Consider the following 16,492-nt stretch of genomic DNA (forward strand, 5'->3'; position numbering starts at 1 on the left):
GAGAACTCGTGCGCACGTTCTCGAATCGAAACTCGTTCGACTTCGGAGCTGAAAGAGACGAGCATCATCCTCGACATGGCCCGCTAATCTTCAATCCGAAATTCATCAAGACCGGCATTTAATAAGGACATCGTGGCTGTATTCGGCGCATCGCGAATGACAATATGGCATGCTATTACGTGCGATTGACTAAAGCAGTATGGCAAATCAACGTTATATTCTTCCTTCTTCGACTTTCAATCCCTAATGCGAATCTGCGTCCTCTTCGGTGAACATTGCGAAACTATACGAAGAGCCGGCGAGCGTCATTATATTCTTATACATTTGTGCGCCGACCCTATACAGCGAGTACCTAGAAACTTGATTTCGAACTAAACTGGGCGAGATTTTGAGCCAGAACTCGCTGCGTCAGCGACTCAGCGCTCCCATAGCCGCTAGACGCGCGTGACGCGGCTGTTACTGTGAAAACTCGGTCGGTAATCGGTATGCAGTATAGTTTGTTTTATATCTCGACGCCAGCGCCTGCGATGCTTATAATTGTAAGCGTGGAACGTCTGAATTCAGCAGTTATACGTAAGGTGATCATCGGATTGCCGAGGATACCGCACCGAGTCGAGTCGCAGCTCGCATATTATATAGATTCGCGTTAGGGCATCGAGATTCGAGAGAAAAGTCGGCCTCAGCCTAAAGCGTCGAGTGCCATTCCTGTAACGTGCAGCGCGAACCTGTATCTACATGAACTGTCGCAGCTACCCGCGTCACCTGCTTATGCAAGATTGATTATTGCGATAAAAAAACTCGCCATTGAGTTGCTTTCGAATTCACATTAAGATGGGTAAGCATAACCGTTTTTTTTTTGTTCGAATACACCCTAGCCTTGCCCCGCGGACGTCTTCGCAAAGTCATCGTATGTTGATATGTTGGCTACGAAACGATCCTTAACCTCCAACCTCTTCCTCGAGAATAATCGTCTCTGCCTCTTTGGGCGGACTATGCATATTGACCTTACTTTCTAAGATTTTTCAATTTCTTTTCCAATGAATTCATTTGTTCTCTCATTTAATGTTTACATTTTGTTTAGAAAATATCTTATTTATTTCTGACCTCCAATGTTTTTATTTACACAACTTCTTAATGATCCTATACTTTTTATATCTTCAGATGACTCAGATATTCCCATGTTGGATGTTGGCGACTTTGAAGTTTTGGATGAGTGTGCCAGTGATGAAGACGATGTGGATCAAAAAAGTGAGTATGACTACGAGTATGATGAACCAGATGTTGAGGACAATAACGATGAAACTAATGAAGGTCTAGAGTTTGGAGATAAAGAATGTTCCAACTTGGAGGAAGAAAATAGTGCTGATAACACAGATACAGTTTTGGATGTATCTATAGATGTAACTGAAAACGAGTTTCTCGAAACCGTTGCAAAGGATTTCTCTGAAAACATTGAAGATGAAGCCAATGACAAATCTCCCAAGAAAACAAACAAAGATGAAACAAAGGCTGCATCCGATAAAGGAAAGAATGATCAGGAGCTTGAAGTCGTTGCAGTGATCCCACAAAAAAAACCTGGGCCAAAATCAAAAACATTAGTTGATTCAACTAAGAAAAAAACTCCAATTGTTATCACTTTTGATGATTCTAAAGAAAGTAAAAATTCTGTTTCTAAAGAATCATCAGGTGATACTCAATCTAATAATCATCAAAAAAATAATTATCTCAATAAACCATCAGTGGCTCAAACAAACCAAGGTTCACAAAATTTCCACAAAAAAGCAATGACCGATGAAGAAATCATGAAAAGTTGTGATGAAATTGAAAACTCAGCACTTAACTCTGATACCTTTGTTATAGAGAATGATGTTAAAGAAATTAAAGAAGAAAATAAAGAGGTTGCAGAAACTGAATCAGATGGAAAAAATGTAGCAGAATCTTCTCCAACAGAAAATTGGGATGAAGAAATTGAAAAAAATGCTGCCAAAAAGATCGTGAAAAAAATGGTCTTAAAACGAGAATTCAAAGAGAATGAAATGTGGTATAAAGATAAAGTAAGTTATTTTTATCAAAATATACAATGAATGCAATGTTTAAGTACATGTGAAAATGAAAAACTAAGTATTTATATATTGATACATAAAGGAAAGGGGGTGATGGGGCATGCCCTTGTAACAATATGAAAAAAAAAATTTTTTTAATTTTCATTTTCATGTATCTTTTGACATTCTTTAAACTTATAAATTTTTATCAACATTAAATAACAAATTTTTATCTATTTCAGTTAGAGCAAAAAGAACAAAGTGTTCAAGATAAGTTTACTAAACTAGCCAAAATTATACAATACTCTTATCCAATGTATAAGAAATGGCTGGATAAAAATGAAGCTTTATTTGGTACTGCTATTTGTAAAGTTGAACCTTCAAGATTTAGCCCTCTGGACAAATTGTATCCTAACAGATGGAAATTTATGTGTGAGTATGCTTAAATGACATTTTTTTTATCTAAACACTATTTATTATAATTATTAGTTTATAAAATTAAACATTACGGACACATTCATAATTATTCAAACAATTTTTGTTGTCCTAAATAAAAAATTGAGGTGTGCTTTGAGTGATAGTGTTTAGATATGTATGAAATAAGTTAACTGATACTCTGGAAGAAAAGTCCTATCTTGTCATTTTGTGTTACATAAAATACTGATAGTATAATGAACAACTAAGAAAATATTTCAAAGCAGTTGAGTGAAAGTACTTGGAAACTTTTTCTGTCTGTGACATTAAATAAAATTAAATTAACCAATATTCATAAAAAAATGTCTGTTGGATTTCAACATCTAATGGATGTTTCCAACAAATTCTTTGCAAATCATCAAGTCACAATGCTAAGCATTGATGATTTGGATTGTTTGCTAATCAATTGACCAATCATTCAAAATTATATTAAACTAGTATGAAAGTACTGTTTAATAGAAAATTTGATTGGTTTTGATGTTTACATTAACATCAATAAATATAGAAATTTTTGTAACTGCCTCGACACAAATATTAAGGTTTGTTTTTTTAAAGTGGAAAAAAGGTTCTGTATGTAATTATACTTAATGCCTTTTACTCATAACAAAAAATGGGCAATATTAAATATAATCTTGAAAATTAAATATGGAGATTGAAAGTCATGAATTTTATGGCATGTTTAGGCAACAAAAAAGTAAATCAACAATCATCAAAGGAGGGGGATAATTCAACTGATAAGTCTTCTGAAAACAAGGATAATCAATCTGAATGGGTAATTGTTCCTGGTTATGCTGATGCCAATGTGGAGAATGCAGAAGAATATCCGCCGTTTATTATGCGTGTTGTGAAGGTATAGCAGCTTTTCATAAGTCAGCCATATGGCAAAAAATATAAATTGTACACAAGTATAAAGGATAGATGGAATATTGGTTGTGCGGCAACCAATATAAACTATGGTAGATAGTGTATTTACAGAGCTGAAGCAAGTTTGATTAAGATGAACCTACTACAACTCAGACTAAAGAATTACGACATCAAATTTATTTAGATTATCTCAAGAATGAAGATTACAATATCTATCAATTATGTCGAGGATGCATCAAAGTTTTAAGAAGATTAAGGAAGGATACAACAACTACTTTTCAAAAATCAAACATTTATACAAGGTTTTTTGAAAACAGAAAATGCACCAATAATGATTTTATGATTTTAACAATCATTAAAAAGTTGAAACTTGCAAGCAAACGACTGAAGTATAACCATCTACACTTCTTGGAAAATGTGAGTTCTCAATGATGAACAAAGTACTGTGTATAGTATTGTGAAAAATGTATGTGTAATGTACCATTCTTCCACTTCAAGAGAAAAAATCATGTGCTGTGAAATTACATTTGAAGGAAGAAAAGGCAAAAAATATATCTAATCCATTGAAAGGAGATGAGAGCGATAAGATTATAAAAGCCAAAAAGTTGAATCCATCTATCCCTTGTGTACAAAAATGAAGACAAAATTTGCATTAAATTGCAAACTAAGTCTTACATAAGATGAGTTTTTACATATCAAACATGAGTTCAATTTATTGAACTATAAGTAATAATATTATTTACTAGAACTTGAAATTAAGAACGGATGTCGGTAACAGATCTTGATTCTATATTTAAATACATATACGATTAATCACCGTTCTTCAGGGCAAAATAAACCGATATGCTATAAATTGAACTTTTTCCCAGTTAAAAAAATTGATTCTGTAAAATTCATCGCGAGTCGAATTTGAATAATTATTCATTGTTTTTTCTTATTTTGATTTTAAAATTTATAAATATCATTATTTGATGTTTTACAAGTCATCATTATATTTACTTTTTAAACGAATTCTACTAATCAATATCAAGCTATTATTCATTCTTTAAGTTATTAATAATAAGTAGGTTTTTCTTTTCACAATGCCACATTTTTTGTAGATCTTTGAAGAATTTCTAAATTCACTTGAGGGCTCAATCACAAATGCTCCTGATATCGAAAATGTTCCTGAGAAAATTCCTGAAGAAAGTAAAAAAAGTGACAATGTTAAATCTCCAGAAGCCACCAAAACTGAAATTTCAGAAAAAGAGCCAGAGAAGGAGCCTCTTGATGTAAAACCAGAAGATGAAGAAGGAAATGAAGAAAAAGCTGATAAAACCCAAGCTAGCCAACCTGAAACTTCTCCAACTCCTGCTGTCACAGAGAGTGAAAAAGAATCACCTATTAAAGAATATAATAGAACATTTTCAGAGGGAGTCAACCTATTATTCAGAAGCTCAACCCAGCAGCAAATAATGATTAATGTGACTGGTAAAAACCTCAAACAAGACTTTATTGACAAAGTAAAGACATTTTTTGAAACTGGTCCAGGTAGTGAATGCAATGTTAAGTCGGTGTATTGCAAGAATATCATTAAGTAAGTAGATGAAATTCTTTATTAAAAAATTTTTTGAACTACCTCAAGATCAATTTCATTTTGAATTGGTATTATTGTCTTACAGAAAGAATAAGAAAATTGAAACCGAAAATGTTTTTTTGAGTGGTACTAAACATCTAGAAGATTTGGTAGGTGATGTTAAAGTTATTTTATCTCCTCAAACAAACATTTGGCCAAATTTACACGGGGTAAATATTTTGGCTGATGTTGTTGCTGAGTTTCTGGTTGTGTCCAAGAAAATGACAGTTTTGGATATTGGATGTGGCACTGGTTTAATCAGTCTAATGTTGGCGACGGTAATTTTTTTTCTTTTTTTTTGGAATCATATAAATTATTCACTTAACGACTGAATAACATTTTATAAATATTGCAGAGATGTCAAAAAATAATTGGTGTTGATATTCAAAAAGAAATCAAAGAGGCTCAAGCGGCTTGTGAATTGAATGAGATAAAAAACGCCACGTTTGTTACTGGTAAACCAAAAATGGTAATGCAAGAAATCAAGCATTCTATTACAAATCTGAAAGCTGTAGCAGTTATCAACACAAATAATATTTTTGGGCGTTGTAAGTAAAATTATCAATCATTTAAGTAATTTATCAAGGTATCTTGTGAAAACAAAACGAAAACTAAATATAACTATTTTTACAGCTATTGACGTCATATCATCGCTTCGAAAAATGCCAACATTAGGGCGGATTGTGATAATCACAACTTTGACAAAGCAAGCAATTCGTTCCATTTTAGAATTAACTCAACCTGCTGATGAAATACATGGAAATCCATTTATTCCAATAAAAGCTTGCATTGTCGACACTACACCCAAACAATTTGGATATGAAATAGTTATGTCTATGGAAAGAAGGACAATGAGGAATTTACTAAAAGTTTCTCCTGTTCCTGGAGTAAACAATACCGTTGGGCTAATTAGCAAATCAAAACAGCAGGCTGCTGCTCTAAAACAACAGAATCCTGGAACGCTTCCCATTCCCCAATATCAACCACCTAGATTAGTCAAAAACATATTGAAGAAACCAGGTTTTGGAGAAGCTCCTCTAAAACCAGGATTGAAAAGGCCATTTCCCGATAAAGAATTTGAACCAAATTCAAAAAAATTCAAAGGTCTCGATAAATATGGTATTATTACAATATCTAAACTTTAATGATTATTGACTGAATGTTTTTTGTTGAGATATTAATACATGTGTAATTTCAGGGCAAGACTTACGTATCAATCCACTCGTAGATAAACGATTACGTGAAACCGGAGGCGATTTGCGTGAAAGACTGTCTAGTCGAACAACAATAATGAATGAAATAAAAGAGCAAAATAAACTCTTCGAGACGGTAGGATCTAAAATTAAAGGAGTTGGCAATTCCGTTGATTTGGGTACTATTCAAAAACTCCAAGAAATGTTGAATCTGGCTATCAGAAAAACTAACAAATTGCAGAGTCAATTACCTCCTCGATCCGTTTGGGATCGTATTGCACCCGCAGATAGTGAAGATTCAAAATCGAAAAATGTACCTTCGCGACCAGATTTTGCATTAAAAACTAAAAAATATCATAATGTACCTCCAGCTGAGCCGAATCAGATTTTACCCGTTGATTGTAGACCTAGTCGTTTAAAAATTTTACCATCTGTAGTTCAAAAGCCAATGAGTGGACCATATCAAAAACCCGGACCAAATCGTTTTCAAGCGAATCAAGGACCAGGTAACAAATTTTATTTCATATTCAAGAGCATATATTATACTATTATACTATTATTTACTTAAACAACGTAATCATTCAACAAATTATATGTTTTTACTCAACGAATTAAAATTAATTGAAACCATTCGAATTAATATACTCATTCAAAAAAATTATAGTGGAAACAAGTTGGGATCGTGGCAAGCCATCATATTCTCAAAATGAATCCTCTCGGTCCGATACTCGTTGGGGTCGAACTAACTCACCTCATACTCGTGGGCCTCTATTGCGTTCTCCACCACGACAGATGTCTCCTCCGCGTAGACCCATGTCTCCACCACGTAGGTTAATGTCACCACCTCGTAGGCTCATGTCACCACCTCGGCGACCATTGTCGCCACCTAGACGTCCGCTTTCTCCTCCACGTCGACCTTTATCTCCACCAAGGCGACCGCTTTCTCCGATTAGACGATTGATGTCGCCTCCACGGCGGCTTATGTCACCTCCACGTAGACCTGTATCGCCGGTTCGACGACAATTGTCACCACCACGGCGACCGATTTCACCAGGTTTCAGAGGAGGACGTGGAAATGTAGGAAGACAGCCATCCCCACCGAGGCGGCAGCATGCATCACCACCACGTAGAGCACCGAGTCCTCAGCGTTTTAGAGGAGCATCACCCCAGAGAGTGAATCGACAGCCTTCCCCACGAAGATTCAATGACGAATGGGACATTCCGAGTAGAGGCTCTATGGATAATAATTGGATGCAAAATAGGTCCGACATGGAAAAACCAAATAGCTGGCAAAACAATCAACAGCCATCAATTCAACCTTTGCTTCAACCTAATCATCAATCTTTGCTTCAACCTAATCATCAATCTTTGCTTCAATCTTCTCATCAACTTTCTCATCAATCTCTGCATCAAAAATCGCATCAACAATCGCATCAACCTTCTCATCAATCTTCCCATCAATCCTCCCATCAACCTTCTTATCAGTCTTCGAATCAATCTTCGCATTGGGACAAGAGGTAAATTGAATAATCTTTGAATTTGGCTAGTATTTAGATGACGACTATTATATTATACTTTTTTCTCTAATTTATAGATATCAACAAGAATCAAGTGGTCATTCTTCATGGGATATTAAAAAAGAAAAACCTTTTGAACCACCGGGTAGTAGTTGGGATATCCAAAAGAAAGATGCCCCTCCTCTTATGCGAGACTCTGGGAGAAACGATATGAAATTAGAACAAAGAAACGAGCCTAGACGTGAACCTATTCACGAACCTGCGAGACTCGATTTTCGATCTGCGGATAAGGATTCGTGGGATGACTTACCAGAAGATGCTAGGGACCCATGGGGTGACGATCCGGCACCTACGCCACCGACTGAATTACGCCAGCCATGGAATAATCAATCTCAAATTCAATCTAATAATCAATCATCGTGGTCTCGAGATAAACCACAACTTGATAATTGGCAAAATAAATCCAACTTCCAAATGAGTGGGTTTTCTACGAGTAACAATCAAAATTCTAGTATGCTTACTAGTAATCTTATGAACAAACCAATGTGGAATCCTACTCAGACGCAACAACCCTCGATGCAATCTCAAACCAGACCCAGTAATTGGTTGCCACCTGGTAATTGGCATGGAGCATCTGGACCACTTACTAGTAGTATTGGCTCTCAAGGAGGTAATAGCGGGCTAATGTCTGCTAATCAAATGAACAACTGGCAACAACCGCAAACCCAACAAAATTTGATGAACTTCAATACAAGATTACAGAATGCTAATAATGCGTTTATGAATAATCGACGTTGATTAAAATGAGTTGGTTAGACAAATTGAGTTCAAGCATGTATTGCCTCAAACAGTTTTTTACCAGAATGTATCAAACAAATAAGTTTGCTTAAGTGTATAAATTATACATTATATAATTACTCTTCTATTATACTTGTAATTGAATGAAATTTCCTAGAAGTAATTATACTTCTCCAAACAAGGGCCATCCTTGTGACCGTATATTTTTCTCTTGTTAAAAAAATATTAATTTTTCTACTATTTAGTTTAAAAATGAAAGTAAGTATAATTTTATGTATTCTTGTACTGAATATTAAACATTTTTAAGAATACAAGTTGGTTTTATTAAATTGAATCTTTTTCATAATGATAAAATGTATTTAGAACAAGAAGACTTGTTCCAATTTTATAAATCAATAACTTTGTAAATTGTCTTTATTACATAAATTGATTTATTAAAAACTTACTTGAATAAATTTATTTATGACCTTAATCTTGTTCACTTTCTTTTTAATTTCGACCATCATGTTAATTTGAACAAAAAACTTAAATTTTTATTTTTTTATTAAACTATATTTTTTATATAACTTTATTCGTATGTCAAACAAATTTTTCATAAAAATTTAAGTTTGGCTGAAAATTATAATTGTCAAGCTCAATTCGATTGAGAATTGTTTGAAGTTATTCTCTTCATTATGATACGTTTTTCGGTTCTATCGATAAAGTAGGCATAAGTAGAAGCAGACACTAACATTCTGTAGAGATGTCATTATTATAATCATTGATTTAAGTATAAACTGACAAGATTATATTACATGAGTTCATATAACATAAGTTTAAAGTTTAAACATTCTTCAAAAACTACTTATATTAATTCGAATAATTAAAATAAACAAAATGTTATCGAGAGTGAGTTTTTAGATGTAGAAATACGAAATTGAGGTTAGCGGTTAAAATTATGTCGCATGGTATTTAAATAATTTATTATTTTAGATAACAAAAGTACTGTCTAGTCCAAGTTTGAGACAATCGGAACCAATTAATCTCATCTTTCCTGTGGTCAGCAGATTATTTTCAAGTAATTTACCATCTACAGAACAAGTAAATAGATTAATATTTTGATGAATAATATTTTTATAATTTCAAGACACTAAAAAAACTATGTATGCATGCAGGTTCAACCCGATAAGTTATACAAAAAAGTAGAAATTGAAGTTCGAGGTAATGACAGTGCAGTATTGAAAAGTTATGGAATATTTGCCACCACTGCAGCAAATCATTTAGGAATAACAGTTGGAGAAAAGTAAGAATATTATTTGTTTTTTAGATTTTTTTGTTTATCATACTTATCGATAAGCTATGTAATTTATTTATTTTTAGCTATGCCCCACGTAAAGCAAATCATCAAAGATGGACTGTTCTCAAGTCAAAACATGTTCACAAAAAGCATCGTGTGCAATATGAAATGAGGACTTATTACCGTTTTTTAAACTTCTTGAAACTAACTGGATCAACTGCTGATACCTTCTTAGAGTATATTCAAAGAAATTTACCCGAAGGCGTTGCAATGAAAGTGACAATGGTGAGTTAGATAAAAAAAATTAATTTCAAGAACTTTCTAATTTTGTGAAAAAAAAAAGATTTATTGATTGTCTTTGTTGATGTTTTAAAAATTGTTACTTTGTTTTTTAGGTTGAAATTAAACCACTACCAGAATCAGTCAGTTCTCCTCCAAGTTAAAAAACTGTAAATGGTATATTAGATCAGTAGGTTTGTTACTAATGTGATTATTCGCATTAAATAAATTGTTTTATAAAAATTATCAGACTACATTATTTTTGGCTTTAAAGTATGAACTACAGTGATAGGTGTATCTGTATCCAAATTTCTGGCTGATCCTCGTCTGTCAAGTTCTGGAAGAGGATCTTTTTTCTTGAAAGCCTTTGGAAAGTCTTGACGAATCGGTTGAACATCAACTGTACCAAGTGGGGAATCTATTTTTTTTAATATCAAGTTTCTACCTTTAGACTTTGATTTGAATCTTGAGCCACTTCTCAAATGCTTAATACTATTTGGACCCTTGAACTTGGAATTATCTAGTTTCAATGAAGCTGAAGCAAGATATGGTAAATTTGTCTCTTCTACTACCAAACGTGATGCATCATTTATTCTATGTTTTCTTGTCAACTGAGCTGTCGCTATGCAACTTCGTAGAATAAAATCTGATTCTACACACAAACAGTAATTTATAGTACTTTAAAAAACTTTAATGTATTAGATAAAATAAAAACTGAAATGTATATACAAAAAATTGACAATTTTTCATGTCATGGAAATTACCAGCTCTTTTCATTCGAAATAAGCGACGTAAATTTGCACCATTACAAATTTCTATTGTAACTATTCCTATGAAAAGTAATATTATAATCTTCATTGTTCCAACGGTTGATTTTTTTAATTATATATTTATTTCTTAATATTTAGCACTGCAATTGCCTAAAAAATATTACACAATGAATTTGTATCAGCAGAGTAATCTTTTTGAAACGTAAAAGTTACTTTTTACTTGATCTCACTTAATTTAAAAATTATTATTTTTTACTTTTTCCGTAATTTTCTACCCATTGAATTCTATTTTCTTGAAGAAACTGATAACGATATCTTAGTTAATGTTAAAGTACACAACAGGCAGCACGAATTTCGTGTATTTATTCGCGTTCAAAACAACAGCAGGAACTCGACTGTCTCTCATGTTTCGATTTTGTTTAACCGATCGTCCGCGAGCGTACTCGTATAAAATTGATAATCCATTCCGCTCTTTTACCACCTCCTTTTTCAGAATATAATTTCCTCCCTACCACCTTGAGACCATAACCATCATCAGCAGCAGCAGCAACAGTAGCAGCAGAAGCAGCTTCTGCGAAGTGTTTTTGAAACAATAAGTTTTCAAGATACAGCAGCATCAACGATCTGAAGTGTGTACACATATTATTGTAACGATTCCCAACCGGTTTCCTCGGCCGCGCGTACAAGTATAACATTGACATTGACTCCCAAGAGATAAAAAAAAAAACCCACATATAGGGCGGATAAGAGCGCAAACTCACTCGACCTTGCTGTATTTGAACGGAATACGCAGGTTGAAGCGAGACGATTATTGTCATTCCTGACGGCAATTCAGTGGCGCGCTCGAAGCATAATAAAAAGATGACATGGAGCTTCGTCTCGTTGAAAGATCCTTTCTCTTCCCTCGTCCTCTCTGGCCACTCGCGCGCGGCTTCGTAAGATATGCATCTTTTATTATCGTACATTTCGCTCACGAAGCTCGATGCCTCGATCGTCTGCACGTAATGATGATACAAAATGCATACCCAAGGCGTATGCGGCGGTCTTTTTTTTCTGCTCGATGGCATTTTTTCATCGTCTCGCGTGTGTATTTAGTCTTTTTACCATCTTGTAAAAACCAAAACGAGAATCGACCATTGCAGGGCAGTTATGCTAATTAGATGATCCAGTAAACTAGAACGTTATATATTTAAAAATACACAGCTTTTTTACATTTTATTTGTAAGATGAAATCTTTCGATGAAAACTTCGATACTCTCAAGTAATAATCAACAAACTATTGGGGATGATCGATTGATTAATTGGTCCTTGGTCTGATTTATGAAAATTTATAATCCAAAAATTACAAATACTCTTAAAGTCTCATTTATTGTTTTTGAATCATAAAAAAGGAATATTATAATTTCGTACGCCATCGATAGTCGATACCGGCAATCATGATTCTATTGTCAAGAGTCAATGGACATGGCTGATAGATGCTTATTCTCTAATCGAGCGAATAAACTCGTACGTAGTCTATCTCTAATGCAGTCTGTGCTCCTTGGTTGGGCTGCCAGCTCGGGAACCACGACGTTTTGGCTTGCCAAAAGAACAGCATTGCCTGAAAGGTGCGTAAAAGTAGCAATAAAAACGTTAGCGGAACAAAAATTATATTCTCTCGTCTATTTATAAATTTTTGTTTACCTTTGCATTGATGTTTCTCCACGGCTTTACGTAAGATCGCGTCTGAGTGCCATCAGGAAACGCGCGAACACCTCCGACTCCCAATCCGATTGACAGATAAAACTAAAAACAATAAATTTTCACTCTCCGTCCATTTTTATTGTCATCGCGATGAGTAAGTAGAAAAATATCCTATGACGTTACCTCGAACGCGATGAAGTTGATCAATTTGTCATAATTATGCACGTGTCTGCGCGAGTAAATTTAATTTTCCCCGTTAAAAATGCCCCGAGTATAATTTTTCATTGATTGATTTTTATAACGCACAACCTGATTTTTTCACGCGCAACGATGAAAAACTGCCCAAACCTTTTCATCGAACGGAGTCGTGAGCTTGTCGAGCGCCTCCTCGGTATAAGTGGTCCATCCGGAATTCTCGCTGGGCAGCAATTTGCCGACCAATTGGCCGTCCACGTGAAAGCTGAAGCCCTTCGGCGACCAAGTGGTCTTGTAAATGTGAAACTCTTTGTTCCAAGCGCCGCCGTTTCGGCGCAACTTGTTCACGTTCTCCTCGTGAAACTCGTTGCCGGTGCCGTTGGCCACGCCGAACTCCACCATCCGCGCGCCGTAATCCTTGTAGGTGTCGCCGATTTTCGTCAGCAGGGCGTTGCCCCGGCTGCGGCCCAAATCGATCCGAGCATTGGCCGAGCCGCTCTCGTAACTCTTGTACACGGGCTCCAGCCACATTTCTGCGCGGAATATAGGGGAAAAAACGTTGACTCTTTGTCTGGGAAATACACGAGGAAATCTTCGCGAAAAAAAGATTATAGTTTTTTTTTCTGGAAAATATCCGCGAGATAGCGATCGAAGCTGGTAACAGCTTCGATTGAATCTTACCTCGAGTCGTGAAATTTATCGCATTATTCACGGAGCTTCTTAAGTGAGATTAATGAACCGATCAACAACAATCGGCGCCGGTCATTTTTTTGTAACTTATAAACGCGAACAAAAAATTAATCTATTAGAGCCAGTATGTATAACAAACGTAAGTATTACCTGGATAAAGCCAATCTCCTTCTGGAAATTTGGCTCGTACCTCAACGACACCATATCGAAATTCGAATTGGTCTTTCGTTGTGATTTTAGCTGAAATAACAGGTGGCAGAACGTGATACGACGAGGCCTGCTGACTGCATTCTCGAGGACTCGTGCTCGTGCAGCTATAAAAGAGGACACAATGAAAGGATGTTTTTTTTTCTCTTTTTTCTCTGCCGGATGGCGTGAATAATTTTGGGTAACGGACTTTTACCGCTATTGCACGAGTGCGTTTCGTATATTTTTATTTTTCGGGACGCGTTAAGTAAAACGAGAAACTCACTCGGCAAGTCTCAACTGTCCGATGTAGATGGAATCCTCGCCGTAGATGTCCTCGAATAACCTTGGCGTTATTCGCAAAACTCCTCTCTTCAGCTCGAGGTTTTCATCGTGTTTGTGAAACACGCAAAATTCGTAATCCTGCAGGAACCAACGGTAAAATTGCATTAAATAAAGAGGAAAGACAGCGATGCGTGGATCACCGCTTTATTGCCCATATAAAATTTGCCTTGGTGCAATCGTAAAAGTTTACATGCGATTCTTTGTCAACGTTGAAAAATGATTTGCAATCAAAGTAACGTATGTAGCTCCAAGGCAAAGCTTTTCATTGAAAAATAGCGATAATGAATTACAATATTATTACTTACCGGCTCTAATGGTATTTTGATTTCTCTCTTCCATACAGATTTATTTAGACTCTCGCCGTCAAAGTTTTCTTCGAACAGCAGTCGACCTTGAAAAAAAAAAGATGATACACAATTTATTAAACGCGCTAATCATCGAAAGACTCGATGATTACTATATATGTGATCTGAAAATACGCACGATCGAATGCACATCGGGAATCGTGACCGCTCGCGAGACTTATACGCAGGATAAAAATTAATTACATATTCACTTGTGCACGTACATACCGGTCGAGCTTTGAGCCGTAGAAAAAACGTTGACATTCGTGAAATTGATCAGAACCAGAACTAGAGTCCATAAAAACCGACTGGACGCTGCGGCAGCGGCGGCGACGTCCGACGATGCCTCCATCTTCTTGGCGATTTTCCTCGCGCCGATCGTTGACATTCATACGCGCCGCATCGTCGCTTCGGCTCGCGGATAATACGCGTTACAAACTCGAGAGATGCTGCGATCGAGACGCGACCGCCGCAGCATCGATGAGTTTACGAGAAAAATGAAGAAAATAATAAACGATCGAATGTCAAGGATAGCGTGGTGCGGCCGCTCGGGGGACGAGGGGAGGGGCCACTTCAAATTGCAGCTCTTCGCGAGCACGTGAATCGCGATCGGTTTTCCTCGTTCGAACACTCGATACCATATTTACGATGCAGTCGTGTGTATCATCCATCGTTCAAAGAGAAATCTCAGCTGATTCGTTGGCGATTCGCCAGAGCGAGCTCCGATCGCAATAACACCGCGCGGACGACAAGTGCACCAGGACTGCAGTTTCTCGCTGCAGCTTTTTGAAAGTTTGATCGATACGACTTATCGAAATAACAAGAGAATGATCGGTACAGTGGCCAGGAGCACGAGGCTGAATTTGTTTTCCTCTCGCTTGAAGAGTCAAAGATTTGTGACAATATCGTTATTCAAGACTGACAGCTGCCTTCCAGTGCAATCCAGAGGTTATGTTTATTTGACACGCGATGAAAATGTTGTTTTGAAAAGCTTTACTCAAAAACAAAGGTCATTTTTGGGAGAAAAATTACTGCAACTTGATTCCAAAAGACATTCGTCCTCGGAACAGTGAGTACTTTTTTAATTTATTCGAATAATAAGCATACATTTTAATCTATAATATAATTTACGATGTTTTAATTGTTCTTTAATTGCATTGTGGGTCGATTGTCGGCTTATCATTGACTTTAAAGTGAAAAGTATTTATTGATAGTGAAATTGTTTATTGTTATTGGAATGTAATGTAAGTAAGAAGTTACGGTACTTTCACATAAATCAAATTACTGCACCACAATGCTTTTAAATGCACAATTTTTTATGAATTTATTTTTATAATCGAAGTTTTATTCATATTTACTTTTTATTTTTAGGGAACTTGTGTCTATGAATTTCGAAAAAATTTCCAATGAAACTTTAGAATCTTTATCAGAGTATTTTGATGAACTTATTGAAGATGCAAGTCACTTACAGGATGCAGATGTATGCTATGGGGCAAGTATCTCTACTGTCACTTAATTCTAGTGCATGAATATTTTTTTAATTGGCTTATTGCATTCTTTCAGGATGGTGTTTTAACTGTAAAATTTGGCAAAGAATATGGTACATATGTTATCAATAGACAAGTGCCAAACTTACAAATCTGGCTATCTTCACCAAAATCTGGTCCTAAAAGATATGATTTCATAGATGGAACTTGGATATACAAACATGATGGGAAATCTATGCATGAATTATTAAGTGAAGAAATTCCAGATATTGTCAAGGGTCCTGTTGCATTTGATAATTGCTCTTACAGTACCAGAGAAAAATGACTAGTTTAAATTCTGCTCATAAGACTTCGATTTTGTACATAATAAAATGAGGAAAAATTTTGTTAATCAAGAATCACGTATCTGCAAATGCGGCAGGCAAGCTACGGTGATACACTTCTCTATGGTGCATTAAAATTGATTGAGAGTACTTTATATTTATGTAAATAATAATTGTAAATAGTCAGAAATTAATAAATATTCTTTACTGTATTCATTTTGTTGAATCATTTATTTCTAAGACCATAAAATTTATCCACAAAAATTTTCTGAACAAATTAAAAAAAGTAACGTTGACGCGCAAAATTGAATAAATTTTATTGTCAAGCACTCGTAAATTCGGATATATTCTGGAACTCATTCGAGCGTGAACGAACTTGCATGCTGAATTTAACATGACTTTCTCTGTTTG

General features: G+C 35.4%; 5 protein-coding genes across 13 annotated transcripts; 3 read left to right on the plus strand and 2 right to left on the minus strand.

The window, feature by feature from the left end:
- The first annotated feature begins 557 nt into the window (after positions 1 to 557).
- LOC106653922 lies at positions 558 to 8,704 on the plus strand. Of its 3 annotated transcripts, XM_014373588.2 has the most exons (12): positions 558 to 835; positions 1,162 to 1,248; positions 1,312 to 2,054; positions 2,285 to 2,474; positions 3,200 to 3,366; positions 4,481 to 4,956; positions 5,042 to 5,273; positions 5,351 to 5,543; positions 5,629 to 6,114; positions 6,194 to 6,694; positions 6,853 to 7,705; positions 7,783 to 8,704. In XM_014373588.2, exons 1-12 carry the CDS (start codon positions 832 to 834, stop codon positions 8,501 to 8,503), a joined length of 4,653 nt encoding a protein of 1,550 aa, XP_014229074.1. In that variant the 5' UTR covers positions 558 to 831; the 3' UTR covers positions 8,504 to 8,704. The 3 variants fall into 3 exon arrangements, with proteins under 3 accessions (XP_014229074.1, XP_014229072.1, XP_014229073.1); XM_014373586.2 differs by having other exon boundaries at positions 1,162 to 2,054; XM_014373587.2 differs by having other exon boundaries at positions 1,162 to 2,054; positions 5,629 to 6,099.
- A 414-nt stretch (positions 8,705 to 9,118) lies between these two features.
- Positions 9,119 to 10,416, plus strand: LOC106653905 (28S ribosomal protein S10, mitochondrial). Of its 4 annotated transcripts, none has more exons than XM_014373555.2 (6): positions 9,119 to 9,391; positions 9,476 to 9,583; positions 9,658 to 9,785; positions 9,863 to 10,064; positions 10,175 to 10,235; positions 10,333 to 10,416. In XM_014373555.2, exons 1-5 carry the CDS (start codon positions 9,380 to 9,382, stop codon positions 10,220 to 10,222), a joined length of 498 nt encoding a protein of 165 aa, XP_014229041.1. In that variant the 5' UTR covers positions 9,119 to 9,379; the 3' UTR covers positions 10,223 to 10,235; positions 10,333 to 10,416. The 4 variants fall into 4 exon arrangements, with proteins under 4 accessions (XP_014229041.1, XP_014229040.1, XP_023318429.1 ...); XM_014373554.2 differs by having other exon boundaries at positions 10,175 to 10,252; positions 10,333 to 10,413; XM_023462661.1 differs by having other exon boundaries at positions 10,345 to 10,393.
- Positions 10,094 to 11,259, minus strand: LOC106653906. Of its 3 annotated transcripts, none has more exons than XM_014373557.2 (3): positions 11,059 to 11,259; positions 10,823 to 10,978; positions 10,094 to 10,710 (listed from the first exon to the last, which is right to left on the minus strand). In XM_014373557.2, exons 2-3 carry the CDS (start codon positions 10,914 to 10,916, stop codon positions 10,310 to 10,312), a joined length of 495 nt encoding a protein of 164 aa, XP_014229043.1. In that variant the 5' UTR covers positions 10,917 to 10,978; positions 11,059 to 11,259; the 3' UTR covers positions 10,094 to 10,309. The 3 variants fall into 3 exon arrangements, with proteins under 3 accessions (XP_014229043.1, XP_023318430.1, XP_014229044.1); XM_023462662.1 differs by having other exon boundaries at positions 11,049 to 11,259; XM_014373558.2 differs by having other exon boundaries at positions 10,823 to 11,259.
- Positions 11,260 to 12,124: 865 nt separating this feature from the next.
- LOC106653902 (beta-1,3-glucan-binding protein-like) lies at positions 12,125 to 14,718 on the minus strand. 2 transcript variants are annotated; one of them, XR_001339420.2, is made up of 8 exons: positions 14,500 to 14,718; positions 14,233 to 14,318; positions 13,869 to 14,005; positions 13,547 to 13,710; positions 12,860 to 13,239; positions 12,512 to 12,613; positions 12,239 to 12,428; positions 12,125 to 12,141 (listed from the first exon to the last, which is right to left on the minus strand). XR_001339420.2 is itself a non-coding variant. In XM_014373550.2 (7 exons), exons 1-7 carry the CDS (start codon positions 14,657 to 14,659, stop codon positions 12,315 to 12,317), a joined length of 1,143 nt encoding a protein of 380 aa, XP_014229036.1. In that variant the 5' UTR covers positions 14,660 to 14,718; the 3' UTR covers positions 12,178 to 12,314. The 2 variants fall into 2 exon arrangements, 1 of the variants encoding a protein (XP_014229036.1); XM_014373550.2 differs by lacking the exon at positions 12,125 to 12,141 and having other exon boundaries at positions 12,178 to 12,428.
- A 301-nt stretch (positions 14,719 to 15,019) lies between these two features.
- Positions 15,020 to 16,264, plus strand: LOC106653904 (frataxin homolog, mitochondrial). The gene is made up of 3 exons (XM_014373552.2): positions 15,020 to 15,340; positions 15,643 to 15,763; positions 15,835 to 16,264. Exons 1-3 carry the CDS (start codon positions 15,099 to 15,101, stop codon positions 16,081 to 16,083), a joined length of 612 nt encoding a protein of 203 aa, XP_014229038.1. The 5' UTR covers positions 15,020 to 15,098; the 3' UTR covers positions 16,084 to 16,264.
- The last annotated feature ends 228 nt before the right edge of the window (positions 16,265 to 16,492 follow it).

Source organism: Trichogramma pretiosum, unplaced genomic scaffold, assembly GCF_000599845.2.
Source record: "Trichogramma pretiosum strain Unisexual culture from Peru unplaced genomic scaffold, Tpre_2.0 scaffold11, whole genome shotgun sequence".
Taxonomy (NCBI): Eukaryota; Metazoa; Arthropoda; class Insecta; order Hymenoptera; family Trichogrammatidae; genus Trichogramma; species Trichogramma pretiosum.

Bases quoted from the DNA above. Each gene is read 5' to 3' on its own strand.
- LOC106653906 (XM_014373557.2), bottom strand. From the start codon at position 10,916: ATGAAGATTATAATATTACTTTTCATAGGAATAGTTACAATAGAAATT. The intron at 10,711-10,822 runs GTAATTTCCATG...GTTTGTGTGTAG, and splicing joins ATTTCGAATGAAAAGAGCTG to AATCAGATTTTATTCTACGA.
- LOC106653904 (XM_014373552.2), top strand. From the start codon at position 15,099: ATGATCGGTACAGTGGCCAGGAGCACGAGGCTGAATTTGTTTTCCTCT. The intron at 15,341-15,642 runs GTGAGTACTTTT...TTTTATTTTTAG, and splicing joins AGACATTCGTCCTCGGAACA to GGAACTTGTGTCTATGAATT. The intron at 15,764-15,834 runs GCAAGTATCTCT...GCATTCTTTCAG, and splicing joins ATGCAGATGTATGCTATGGG to GATGGTGTTTTAACTGTAAA.
- LOC106653922 (XM_014373586.2), top strand. The intron at 2,055-2,284 runs GTAAGTTATTTT...TATCTATTTCAG, and splicing joins AAATGTGGTATAAAGATAAA to TTAGAGCAAAAAGAACAAAG. The intron at 5,544-5,628 runs GTAAGTAAAATT...CTATTTTTACAG, and splicing joins AAATAATATTTTTGGGCGTT to CTATTGACGTCATATCATCG.
- LOC106653905 (XM_014373555.2), top strand. The intron at 9,584-9,657 runs GTAAATAGATTA...GTATGCATGCAG, and splicing joins ATTTACCATCTACAGAACAA to GTTCAACCCGATAAGTTATA. The intron at 9,786-9,862 runs GTAAGAATATTA...ATTTATTTTTAG, and splicing joins GGAATAACAGTTGGAGAAAA to CTATGCCCCACGTAAAGCAA.
- LOC106653902 (XM_014373550.2), bottom strand. From the start codon at position 14,659: ATGTCAACGATCGGCGCGAGGAAAATCGCCAAGAAGATGGAGGCATCG. The intron at 14,006-14,232 runs GTAAGTAATAAT...TGGTTCCTGCAG, and splicing joins TCAAAATACCATTAGAGCCG to GATTACGAATTTTGCGTGTT. The intron at 13,240-13,546 runs GTAATACTTACG...TATTCCGCGCAG, and splicing joins AGGAGATTGGCTTTATCCAG to AAATGTGGCTGGAGCCCGTG.